Raw genomic sequence first — 14,043 nt, 5'->3', positions numbered from 1 at the left:
GATATGGGAAAAACGCGAAACATTCCTCAATTCCAAAATATTTGTTTTCCTATAATCACAGACGTATGACTTTAGCTGGATATTCACAGTAACCCTCATGTCCACATATTCATTTTTAACCATCCTTGAAGTTATTGTGTGAGTCATCAGAATGTTAACAAGGGCTTGATGATATTTAAACATGTCATCCTGTCAGAACATAGTAATCACAAATGGCCTGGCAAATTCTGCATTGCAGGTTTCATCGATAGTAATGTTTATGAACAATAGCATTGGCAATCAATGTCAAGGTTTGTTATTCTATTTTACAATGTACATGTAGAGAATTGCCACTATGCATGTTTTTAATGTATGTTTTCTTTGCTAAACAAATTAATGCAGACAGCTGTCTCCATATTAACCATACAAGTTAACAGAAACAATTTATGTTAAAGGGGTTGTAAACCCTCATTTTAAAAAAAACAAAAAAACATTCCTATACTTATCTTCTCCGTGCAATCGTTTTGCATAGAGCAGCTCAGAGCCTCTTCTTCTGGTGTCCCACGCCTGCACTCTAGGCTCCTCCTCTTCATCAGTAACCCCACAGAAATCTTCTTTCCATGGGGGGCACACATGTAGGCTCGCTTCCAAATTCCGCTTCTGCGTCCATTGACACAGACAGCGGCACTCAGCCCCACCCCCGCTTCTGTGTTCTGCTGCTATCAATGTGTCCAGCTGGGAGAGATACAGTGACTGTTAGCGGCTATAGCCTCTAGCAATAATCACGGTCTTCTCCTGGCAGGAACAGCTTTCCCTGCCGGCCCTTGCCTCCTCAACGGAAGCAGACAATTGCTTGGAAAAAGGGATTCCCCAGTCAGCAATGCCTGTGACCCATGGCTGCAGTAAAGAAATCTACACCGTGTATGGCCAACCTAAAGCCTATAACTGACCATTGTTCTCCCCGCCGAGCTGTTGTGTTCTGACATAGGGATGGCCACCCAACCAGAACACTCTGGTCAGTGCTCTCAGCCAATCGGCCACTGTTTTTCTGTCGGACCAGCTGCCATACACATGGGCAGAATGTCAGCCGTTTTTTATTGAACCAGCTATGTCGCCCAAACATTTGACACGTGTGTATTAGGCTTAAGTCATCTCCTTTTGCTAAAAGACCAAATATATATTATAAAAATAAATTAAGAAATACCTTCTTTAAAAAGAAAATTGAGAAAAAGTGATACTTTGCAATTCTTTGGTAAACTTTTTTTTCTTATTGAAGTTTTTTTTTACTGACTAATCTTGTTTGCATGTGAAGTTTTGTGCTCCATATAGACTAATGATTTCTGATTGATGCCTTGGGCTCACAGGAAATGTGTTAAAAGAGGAGCATTGCTGCATTGTTTGTGTGGTTAAATCTGTGAGGGAAAATGCCAGAGACTGGATAAGTATTTTTTTTACTGTTATGGAATCCAGAACTACATTTTTTTGCTCAAGCTGGAACTGTATTTAGGCTTCATGCACAATGAGGCTTTTGTAAATGCTTTTTTTCAAGCAGGAGTTCCTAAGCCACTTTTTTTTGCAGATGCGTACAGTATAGGCACGTTAGGCACATCAAAAGGCTTGGGTGTTTGTTTATTTCATTGGCCAGAATAATAATTTATTCTGACCATTGAAATGAGAAATACTCAAGCTTTAAACATGCCTAAAATTTACACATGTTTAGATGCGTTAGGCATTTTTTCTGCCTAAAAGCTCCTCTCCTGAATGCAATTTTGGTGCGTTCAGATTTCTGCCCCTAAACTCCTCTAAGCACTTATGTGTGCATGAACACGTAGTGGGGTATTTAGGGGCAGAAAAAAAAACTAAACTAAAAACTCAAACACTAGTAAAACAGTGCAGTGTGCACAAGGCCTTACAGTAAAGTAGTCATGGGCCGGGCTCACAGCTCCCAAGAGTACATAACAACTTCAAATAGCAGAACCCTTTAGTTGTCTGCAGTTGTATCTCTGTCATTTGACCATGTTATGCACTCTGAGGCCCCGTACACACGACCGAGTTTCTCGGCAGAATTCAGCCAGAAACTCGATCGGAGCTGAATTCTGCCGAGAAACCCGGCCGTGTGTACACTTTCGGCCGAGGAAGCCGACGAGTTCCTCGTTGAGCCAAATAGAGAACATGTTCTCTATTTCCTCGTTGTTCAATGAGGAAAGTTGGCTCGCCGAGATGCTCGGTGGCTTCACACAGAGCTCGACGAGCAAAACGATGAGTTTTGCCCGTCGAGTTCCTCGGACGTGTGTACGGGGCCTCAGAAGATGACCCATTTAGTTCAGATAAGTAAATCTAACTACAATATATAAGGGGACTAATAGAAATATTTCAGAAGGTAAACTGCACGATAAAAAAATTAACAGTTCTGAAAGTCAAACAAAAGCCCAATTTTTACCACTAATGGCGCGTACACACGGTAGTTTTTTTGTGATGAAAAAAAACGTATTTTTTTCTCATGAAAAAAACGAAGTTTTTCAAACTTCATTTTAAAAAACGACGTTGCCTACACACCATAGTTTTTTCAAAATGCTCTAGCAAAGTGCGGTTACGTTCGGCACGCGCGGGTTTAAAAACTTCTTTTTAAACGTCGTTTAAGCCTACACACGGTCATTTTTTATGACACAAAAAACGACGTTTTGAAAAACGACATAAAAAATTGAAGCATGCTCAAATTTTTTTTTTGTCGTTTTTCAGAAGACATAAAACGAAGTTTTCCCCACACAAAAACGACCGTGTGTACGCGGCATAAAGCTTAAAGCTAAAAATTTCATTCAGATTCAGTAAGGTGTTAAGGCAAATTTCTATTGTTATTATTATACAAGATTTAGAGCGCCAACAGATTACGCAGTGCTTTACAACATGAGGGCAGACAGTACAGTTACAATACAATTCAATACAGGAGGGATCAGAGAGCCCTGCATGTTAGAGTTTACAATCTAAACTCACATAAATGCATTTGTTTTAATTGTTATGCTCAGGGGCGGACTGACAACTCATGGGGCCCCCGGGCAATAGAAGATTATGGGGCCCCCGGGCTTACAGATGGCCAACACGCCAGGAGGCAGTGCAGAGGCGGGGGCAGCTAAAATGTCAGGATTTTCACACCAAAAGCATGTCGGTATCGGACATATCAGGGACAAATGTAAAAGAAAACACAGATTTTTACATACTGTCCCTGGTTTTACTGAACCTGGCAACTCTCATGGGGCCCCCTAGTGGCATGGGGCCCTCGGGCAGTGCGCCCCTGGATATGCTTTTTTTTTCTTTTTTTCACCCGGTTATCTGACCAGTAAACAACTACAACTGGCCACAACTCCTGCTTTAGGGTTGCTATGCTCAATCCTCCACTGTAGCTATGGAGGAGTAATGTAGCCACCCTTGGATAGAAACTTGTCAACCTTTTTTTTCCTCCTTTGGGATTAAAGCTATTACCTAAATGAATAAAAGCTGACCATTGTAAGAACCCCTGTCAGTGGTAAATGGTTTCTCTCAGCTTTCTAAGTGCCTCTTTTGCTGGACAGTTGTTAATGCAAGTTGGAAAATAACACACCTACTGGCAGGATTAACAGATATGAGAGACTCACCAGGACTGCTGTGTTAATGCTGACAGACTGCATCATATATGTGGTTATATGGTTAGCAGCACTTGAATTGTTTATTTGAACAGAAATGTCAGATGTCATTTTTTATTTTGCACATAGCTCCATATTCATTTTATTTTCTCCCTGACAGATGTTAGACCCAAATAAAATAGAACTTCCTAAAACTTAAAGTGGAGGTTCCCCCTAAAAAAAAAATCTAACAATACATTCGGAAGACTGGTTACACTGCGGTTAGGCTGTTTTTTTGTTTTGTTTTTTTGTACATACCTCGATATCGCCGTTTCATCCCTCGGCTTTCGGGTATGATTCTTTCGGGTCTGGGCGTTCCTAGTTGATGACGTTCCTCCGACCGACGCATACTTGACGTCACGACTTTCCGAAAGAAGCCGAACATTGCTGCGCAGGCGCCGTAGTATAGAGCCGACTCTATACGGCGCCTGCGCAATGACGTTCGGCTTCTGTCGGAAAGTCGTGACGAGCGGTATGCGCCGGTCGGAGGAACGTCAATCAACTAGGTCCAGCAAGAATCATACCCGGATGCTGAGGGATGAAACGGCGATATCGAGGTATGTACGAAAAAAATAAATAAAAAAACAGCCTAACCGCAGTGTAACCAGTCTTCCGAATGTATTGTTAGAATTTTTTTTAGGGGGAACCTCCACTTTAAGCTAATATAAAAGCGAATGGTTGCACAGAATTTACACAATGGCTTAACTATATAGAGCACTCATATAAATGTCTTAATAGGGAAAGCTGACAGGAAAAATGACAAACATTGTAGTCTTGGGATAAAGGTTTTACATAAATGAATAATTAGCTGAACAAAGCTGACCATTGTAAGAACCCCTGTCAATGATAAATCGTTTGCCACGACCATCTAACTGCTAGTTTGTTTGGACAGCTAAGTCTGTTAAAGAGAGTTGAAAAACAACAGACTTACTGGCTGGGTCAACATTGGAAATAAAAAAGCCTAAAACAAAACTAATGCAGCCATCACATCTAAGGCTTGGTTCTCACTAGTCCGATTCCAGAGTCTCACAACTTTCAAAAAACACAGTCACTTCCAGCGCTAATAGATCTTCCAAGGTGTGATGTAACAGATATCAGATAAAATGGTGGTTTGAAAGGTATATATGGTATCCCAAAACTAGGTGGATGCTGCCTTCCTCAGATGGGGTAATCCGAAAGGAACTACAAGAAAAACAGAAATTTTGTGTGCGTATTTCTGTTTTTCTCACGACTTTCAGGCAATTTTGGAGTCATTGAAGTCATGTCAAAGTCAGACCAAAGTAGTGCAGGAACCTTTTGGAATGTCGAACAGACTTGTTTAGTATCAGTTAAGATGGCTCTCATAGGGAAACATTGAATTTCAAATGTCATTCCTCTTGGGGTCTGACAAGTCGGATCCTGTGTCGCTTCAGTGTGAACCATACCTAAGAAGTGGTGAGCTGCAATTTAATACATTGTTGTTTTGAAGTTTAATACCATTTTATTCTGTAAATCTTAAGGATCAGAAACTGACTCGGCATTTCACATCTTACTAACAGCAACAGCATTGACAAGAGAGAATGAAATGATGCATTTTATGAATTTATTGCTTATGTATTCATATGTAATTCTGCACACTTTTTTTCACACAGATTTTACACAGTTCGCTACAGAGAAAAAAATAAGGACTGGAATTTCCAGCTTTGTCCTACAACTGAAACCGTAGTCGACAATCTAAAGCCAAACACTGCATATGAATTTTGTGTGAAAGATAACTCAGATGATGAAATATGGAGTAAACCTCAAAATCACAAGACTAGTCGTAAGTAGCATCAGTGTTTTCCATTTAATATTTGATTGTACTATAAATTTGGACTTAGGCTTTATTATTCTTCCTAGCAGGTGGTGGAGGCTCAAATGTGAACCTTGTAGCCAGAAAATAGTGCCATATATTGACTGCATTGTCTGCTTCACATCTGTGCATACCTGATGTTTTATTTTTTAAAGACGTATAAGTCTTTCAAATAGTGAGATGGAGACTTTTGACAAGTAACAGATTTAGTACATTTTACATGGTCTGTGTAGCCTGCAGTTGATCCCTGCTCCAAGCTACACTCCATAACCCATGGATTATATAAAGAGAACTGACGGTGAAACGTTTCTGCTTTGTTTTACCCATACACTATATATAGGATAAATTTACAACCTTGTCATCTTCATATATACCTGTGTATATATGTATTTTATCCTAATAAGGCATGCAGTAGACATGTGCACAACAAAAACGTTCGTATTTTTTTGTTCCATTTCGTCTCGTTCCGTAGATTCGTAAAGATTCGTAATTTCGTAAGACTCAAGTTTTCCTATTCGGACCCGTTTGTATTTCGTAAGATGCAAGTTTTCCTATTCGGACCCATCCGTATTTTAATAACAGTTTTATTTTCGTTTATACTGAATGATTCGTAATTCTGTCTAATTTATTTTCGTTGATTTGAAATTCGTAATTTTGTTAGATAATAATTTTCGAATGGATTCGTAATTTTGTACTTTCGTAAATACATAGCAACACGCGTCTAATCCATATTAAGATATACTTTCTCTTAAGCCCCGTACACACGGTCAGACTTTTTGCCAACAAACGTCAAAATGAGCGTTTTCCAAAAAATCCGACCGTGTGTACGCTCTATCGGACAAACTTTTTCGGTTTTTAAAAGTCCGGCCAACTCCCTTCAGACACAAATCCACGAAAAAGTTTGTTTGAAGTCCGATCGTGTGTACGAGGCTTTACACTGTACAATATGACTCAGCACAAAAGAGATAAGCTGATTGGCTAAGATATTAAGTAATCACTCACTAACTACACTGCCCAGTGCCCATTCGAAAGAACGATACAAGTACACAAATTTACGAACAGACAAAGAAACGGATTTACAAAACACACAAATGAAAATACGAACATATGAATGAAAATACGAACAGACAAAGGATTTAAAATACGGATTGCAAATCGTTTGTTATAGATGTCATTTTCGTTCTTTTGCTTTTTCGGTGTTTCGTATTTTATTAAGATTGTCCAATCATACGTTCGTATTTTCGCTTGTCTGTTATTTTGCTTATTCGTAATTCCGTAATTTTCGTATTTTGGTTCTTTCAGCTTTTCGTATGTTCGAATTGATACGAATGTACGAAAACTAACAAATTCGTACGAAAATCCATTCGTTACGAACGGGAACGCACATGTGTAGCATGCAGCTCATTAATAGGTCTCCTTTTTACTGTGTCTAATGATGATCCAATGTCTATGGCATTAGACCGAACTCTTCTATTTCAATCTTCCTTCTGTACTGATATAAATATATGGATGGTTTACTGCCTAGAGGTGGTCAAATTATATATACACAACTGCCTTCTAAACTCAATAAGCAACCTTTATGGCTTTGTGGTGGTAACACAACTAGTATTTTATAAATAAAACACCAACCGTGAGTCCCATAGGTCTCAAGCTGGTCATACTCTGGGGTGGAATTCATTAGAACAAAAAAAAGAGATCCTTAATCTGAACTTTTCCTTGTACACACAGATATTGCTTCATGAATTTTGCAAGAGTTTCAAAGCAATGTAGCACCATTGTCTGCTGAATGAACAGAGGACAAATTAAATAAAAAACAAAAATTGGCTACCTGTTCTTTCTATATAACACCATTTCCTGAGGTCTAAGGCCTCGTACACATGACCGGATCTATCCGCTGGAATTGATCCACGGATCAGTTCCAGCGGACAAATCCGGTCGTCTGTACGGCCTAGCGGATATTTATCCGCGGAGATTCCTCGGGCCGGACCATTTCAAGCGGATAGAAATTTCTTAGCATGCTAAGAAATCTATCCGCTTGAATCGGGACCAGCAGATTGATCCGGTGGTCTGTACAGGCTCACCAGATCAATCCGTCCGCTCCCCTCCCTCGCATGCGTCGTAATGATTCGACGCATGCGTGGAAGTACTTACCTTCCAGCGTCGCGCACGTCGCCGCGTCATCATCTCGGTGACGGCGCGACACGTCACCGCGGATGAATTCCGCGCAGATTTTGATCCGATGGTGAGTTCAAGCCATCGGATCCAAATCCGGAGGAGGAATCTCCGCTGGAAACGGTCCGGCGGACCGTTTCCAGCGGAGATCCCCTCGTGTGTACGGGGCCTTACAGAGAACCTGTTTATGCATGCATAGTCTGTGTTATCATGTGACAATCTCTGCATGTGTAATGGATTATTCAAGATGAGAATACTACTTGTGCAGATATAGCCCAATGTAGACATAACATAATATGCTTAATAACCATTGTATCCAACTAACTATTTTCTAACTACACATGCCATTTGTAAACAACCCAACAATTTGGTCCAGAACCTTAATATATGAAATAAATGAATAAATAAACATTGTATAGTCTGCTAGAAAATACATGCAATACACTCATGATTGGAATGTGGCTTATATTTGTACAAAGGAGGAACTGTCAAAACAATAGTCATCCATGAAATCAATTATCTTGGGAAATAATCTAAGAATTACATTTGAGGATTACATTATTTTAACAGATGCGATATTACTGATTTCTAGTAAAACAAAAAAATATTGTTTTTACAGCGAAAGGTAAAGAAAATGGGAATATAGAAAATACATACAAAATTCCAAAAGGCACTTTACAGGTATGTTGGAATATATGAGTTTATGTTACCTGGCAGCACTGATAGCAAACACTGTATGCTATGTAATGTATACATATTAGTAAAAACCTCCTGTGGTTTATTACGTACGATAATGCAGTAGTATTGCGCGAAGAACAGTTAGCAATAAAGGACCATATTCTCCTGCATCCAAAAAAATTTAAAATATGTAATTTTGATACAATTGTTTCCCTAGCACTTTTGTAATAAGAATAGAGTTGTAGATATGTTCTATTAGCAAAGTTCTGCAGAAGGTAGGTAAGGCCAGAAAATAATAACATGATAAATGTGCACTTAAACCAAATGAATGAGCATACCATATAACATAAATCCCTGTATTACCATTCACAAAGTTTCAGTCCTTTTACAGCATATTTTCATTTATGATAAGATGTGCACAGCTTACTTTTTCTTATAAAACACAGCTAAAGCTGTATGACTGCAGTGCAGAGGTACCTATGTTCATTCAGTTTATGTCATCTTTGAGGCCCTAGTCTACTAAATATATAGAGGGAGATTTACTCAAATTGGACCGTGCAAAATCTGGTGCAGATCTGCATAGAAATCAATCAGCTTCCAGGATTAATTGTTAAAGCTTATTTTAACAAGTTGAAGTTAGAAGCTGATTGGCTACCATGTACAGCTGCACCAGATTCTGAGTGCTCCAGTTTTAGTAAATCTCCCCCATAGTCTCTTTAGTTTACATACATTTGTAGAGTTCTGTATATTTGCTATAACCAGGAATCCAGGCCTGTGTCTTTGTCATAACCAGAAAAACATATTATAAATACCATTCTCATTATGTTACCCAGTAAATAATGCAATGGAAATGTCCATTTTATTTTGACCCATTTGATTAAATTTGTTGTGCTACAACATGTTTGTATATTTGTGTATATGTGTATTAATATGCATGTACTGTATGTACTGTATGTATAAGATGGATGTTATCTGACAAATTAGTTTACCTCCCTGGCGGTATGATTCTTTCAGAAAAAAGGTGCTGAAAGCGGTACCATTATTTGCAAGGAAATTTGGTGATTTGTACTGTAGGCCTGTAATTCTTAGGAATAACTCACTTAAATCTGACCAAACAAGAGTCTTGTAGGCATATGACATTTTTTTAAAAATAAAATTATAAATTATAATATAATAAATAATTATAAATAATTATAACAAATAATAATATAATTATAATAAAAAATATTCAATAATGTAATCAACTCAAAATCACTGAAATTTGCTCAGTTGCAGAATTGTCGCTGTCATTACTTTTATTTTTTATGACGAATTTCCCCACAAATCGCTATCGCACAATTCTGCAAGTGATTATAATTTATTATCGCTGTTTTCTAGCTGCTCTAAAACTATTTTTGACATAAAAAGACACTTTTGGGTGCTATGGACAATCTACAGTTTGCAGGCAGAAAGAACAGTTTTTATTATATAAAAGAACATGTAGGGCACTGGGCAGACCACTAGCGACAAGGGGGGGTGTATTTTTTACATACAGTACTGTAATCTATAAGATTACAGTATACTGTATGTAATGTGTTTGTTTACGTTTTTGAATTTGGCGCCGTTCTCCGCTCCCGTGCGTCGTAACGTCGCAGGGAACGGAGATCGGCGGCACTGGAGGACGCTGTGTGAATCGAGCGAGGTCCCGCTCGCTCACACAGCGCAGTGGCATCGCTGGATCCAGGGACAAGGTAAGTAGACACTGTCTGCGGATCCAGCGAGGCAAGCCCGAGTCTGACTCGAGGTTACCGATCCTAGCACAAAAATCTAACCCCCGAGTCAGACTCGGGAATACCGCCAGGGGGGTTAATCTATGAATGGCAATAAGTAAAGATTGGGTTATTGTGTCTAATATTTCTGCCATGTTTTCTGATGTTGACATGAATCTTGGCCTCAACAATGGGGTTTATATTGGTCTACTTGTCATGCCTATACATAACACAACTGTCATGAAACTCTCTTACAGCTGCATAAGTACTACTTGGTCTAAACTCTTCATGTTAGTAAAAGATTTAAAGCCATGTGAATGTTCCCCGCATACTACATCCTGAAGACATGCTAAACATTAGGGATAAGAAAGACAGCAGTGTCTTTGGAGGATAGCATTCTATATATTCGATCATACATCTCCAAGGACAGCATGGTGCCACAATCATGCTATGCCCAGTTATTTTTACTTTTCTGTGATGAATTTATGACATCTAATAGTATGCAGTGACCTTTAATGCTCCTACTCGCAGGACTGGCTTAGGTCTACAGTAGTTCTGCCAGTGACATTTGGCAGTTCTAGTATACCAGGAACCCTGGCTTACAGTTTTTATTTCTTCACTCTCCAATTGAAGCCTGTAAAGTTCCCAGGTCTAAATATTAGCATTTTGCAGCTGGTGGTGGGCCATGGAACAGGCATTAAAAATTCCAGATATTGAAGGCCAAGTGCAATTTCTGTTGCCTGTAAAAAGCAGTTTGGTGAAATATCTGTTGACAATCCTAGGAAGCCAAAATGAACAAATATGGGCTCAGCTCACTAAAATAGAAAGTATGTGCTCTTTGCCATAGTAGTTTTCTTCAGCTACTTAACAGTTATTTTCTGTTCTTATTGCATGCCACTGTTGAAAATACAATCATTATGGCAAATAACAATAGTTATAGCTTGATGAATACTGTAATGTTTATTCATAAAGTCTGGTAGGTTAATGAAAAAAATATATTGCATTGGTTAGCAGAATTGTAGATGTGTGTATATGTCACCTAGGTTTCATACATACACATTGTGAGTGCTTTCAGGCTCAGTTCACACCATGGAATTCCGGATCGTGGGTGAAATCATCGCAATTCTGCCCACGATTCCAAATTGCTGCAAGTCACGGGACACTCTTGCAATCCTCGTTACTTTCAATTGCACCGTAATCGCGGGCGACAATCATAGCAAAATCTTGCAGTGATTGCTGTGCCATTAAAAGAAACAGGGAATTCTGACCACGATCCAGAATGCCATGATGTGAACGGAACCTCATGGTTTATATTTTCTCAGAATCTTTAGTATGTTATGATTTCTGGAGCCTTAAAGCTTTGTTAAAATTTGGGTGGGATAAAGCCTCAATTTCTAGGTCCACATCTTGCCTGGTAGCCACACCTCATTAATTTGTCTCAGCTGTCCAAAGATCTTTAAATATGTAAGATGACTGTTGCTGAGGGTTCTCTCTTTCCCTCTATATGCTGTGGGAGTCTGCTAATGGGTCAAAAGGCTGAGAGCTAACAGAAAACTAAAAAAGGTACATGTGCTGCCTGTCTATTAGCGGGCACCCTGTTATTCGGGGACTGACCTCAGTTTTGTAGCTCGGATGAGCTGATGTTTTCTTTGTTTAATGCTATGGACTTGCTGTAGAAAGCCCTTCTGCAGTGAATTATGTGTTTATTCGCTGCAATGCTGAATAAAAGTGCAGGACAAAGCTGCTTGGATTGATCTTGGGTGTCCTGTTTTCATGTATGGTTTATTGCTGCCAATACCATTTGGACTGGTGCCATTTGCACTATTTACTGGTAATATTTAGTATTAGTGCAACGTATAAAAATGTTCCTGCTGGCATAGTGGAAACATTTGAAATGCAATCTTAATTCCTGTTCTTATAGGGGAATAGTGGCAAATGGACTCCCCAGGAACCTAGAAACAATGGGCCAGATTCACATAGAATCGGGCTACGCTGCGGCGGCGTAACATATCCCATTTACGTTACACCGCCGCAAGTTTACAGCGTAAGTGCTTGATTCACAAAGCACTTGCCTGTAAACTTGCGGCGGCGTATCGTAAATCTGCCCAGCGCAAGCCCGCCTAATTCAAATGGGGCGGGGACCATTTAAATTAGGCGCGTTCCCGCGCCGAACGTACTGCGCATGCTCCTTCCCTAAAATTTCCCGACGTGCATTGCGCTAAATGACGTCGCAAGGACATCATTGGTTTCGACGTTAATGTAAATGGCGTCCAGCGCCATTCACGGACGACTTACGCAAACGACGTGAAATTTCTAATTTCGACGCGGGAACGACGGCAATACTTAACATTGGCTAGACCACCTAGAGGGCAGCTTTAGTTTTACGCGGTGTATCTCTACGGAAACTACGTAAATTTACAGCGACGGGCAAAGCGGACATTCGTGAATCGGTGTAACTAGTCATTTGCATATTCTACGCCGACCGCAATGGAATCGCCACCCAGCGGCCGGCCTAGAATTGCAGCCTAAGATCCGACGGTGTAAGTCACTTACACCTGTCGGATCTTAGAGCTATCTATGCGTAACCTGATTCTATGAATCAGGCGCATAGATACGACAATCGTATCTCAGAGATACGACGGTGTATCAGGAGATACGCCGTCGTATCTCTTTTGTGAATCTGGCCCAATATTTGGTACTCACTGGCAGATTAGTTAACACTTAAGATACCAATCTTTAACGCTTTCATGACCAGAGGTCATAAATGGCTACATGCAGAGACCAAATAGGCAAACTTTGCACACATTGGTTACCTTAACAATAGCCCTATGGCAAAGTTGCATAACAAAATCGTTTTTTTTTTTAAATATTTTTTCAATGTCATATAAGGTTTTTTTTTGGTATACTGACCCTACTCTGTTTTTATTATATGCTAACAATTGTACTATATATATATATATATATATATATATATATATATATATATATATATATATATATATATATATATATATATATATATATATATATATAAATCAGCATTGGAAAATAAAATGGATGCTGTTGCAATTTTTTATATCACAAAATATTGGTGCAGCTGTATATTAAACCTACGTTTCCAGGTAAAAATATCCTAAAATGAATAGTGGAAACAAACAAGATATACAGTAATACAAAATTTTAGGTAAAATTTAAAAGATGATATTGCGTTGAGTCAAAAGATAATAAACATGTCAAGACTGAAAATAGTGCACTCCTGTAAATGGTGACAAACTACGGTACCTGAAATTATTTGCAGGGGATAATTTTAAAGCCTACGGGATCTAACAGGACTTACGTGTGTTTGTATTTAACTGTATTTATTTTATTAAAATGTTTTTATATATTTTTTCATTTAGCTTTATTTATATCACAACAAGCCCTCTAAGTGATAGCTTTGGGCAGGTGACAAGTACTCTATATGAAAACATCAGCACTCTATTAGACAGGTCATGCTTGATTAGCTGCTTCCCTGGCTGTAATGGTGAAATCATGATCGCTTCTAGCTCTATGAAGCCCTGAACACACGATCGGTCAATCCGATGAGAACGGTCTGATGGACCGTTTTCACCGGTTAACCGATGAAGCTGACTGATGGTCAGTCGTGCCTACACACCATCAGTTAAAAAAACGATCGTGTCAGAACGCGGTGACATAAAACACAACGACGTGCTGAAAAAAATGAAGTTCGATGCTTCCAAGCATGCGTTGACTTGATTCTGAGCATGCGTGGACTTTTAACCGATGGTTGTGCCTACTAACGATCGTTTTTTTTTCTATCGGTTAGGAATCCATCGGTTAAATTTAAAACAAGTTGGCTTTTTTTTAACCGATGGATAAATAACCGATGGCTCCCACACATGATCAATTTGGACTGCTGAAAACGGTCCATCAGACCGTTCTCATCGGTTTAACCGATCGTGTGCACGCGGCCTTAGTC

General features: G+C 39.3%; 1 protein-coding gene across 50 annotated transcripts in view; it reads left to right on the top strand.

Moving 5' to 3' along the window:
- LOC120926536 (ABI family member 3 binding protein) overlaps window positions 1-14,043 on the top strand; it is a 454,839-nt gene that overhangs the window by 179,258 nt on the left and 261,538 nt on the right. For all 50 annotated transcript variants that reach the window (XM_040336550.1, XM_040336548.1, XM_040336547.1 and 47 more), the window contains exons 5-6: window positions 5,267-5,436; window positions 8,258-8,319. In XM_040336550.1, coding sequence (XP_040192484.1) covers window positions 5,267-5,436; window positions 8,258-8,319 — 232 coding nt within the window. The remainder of the gene's footprint in view (window positions 1-5,266; window positions 5,437-8,257; window positions 8,320-14,043) is intronic.

The sequence above is a fragment of the Rana temporaria genome, chromosome 2 (assembly GCF_905171775.1).
Source record: "Rana temporaria chromosome 2, aRanTem1.1, whole genome shotgun sequence".
NCBI lineage: Eukaryota > Metazoa > Chordata > Amphibia > Anura > Ranidae > Rana > Rana temporaria.
Note: the sequence above shows the minus strand (reverse complement) of the source record. Positions and strands in the feature narration are given on the sequence as shown.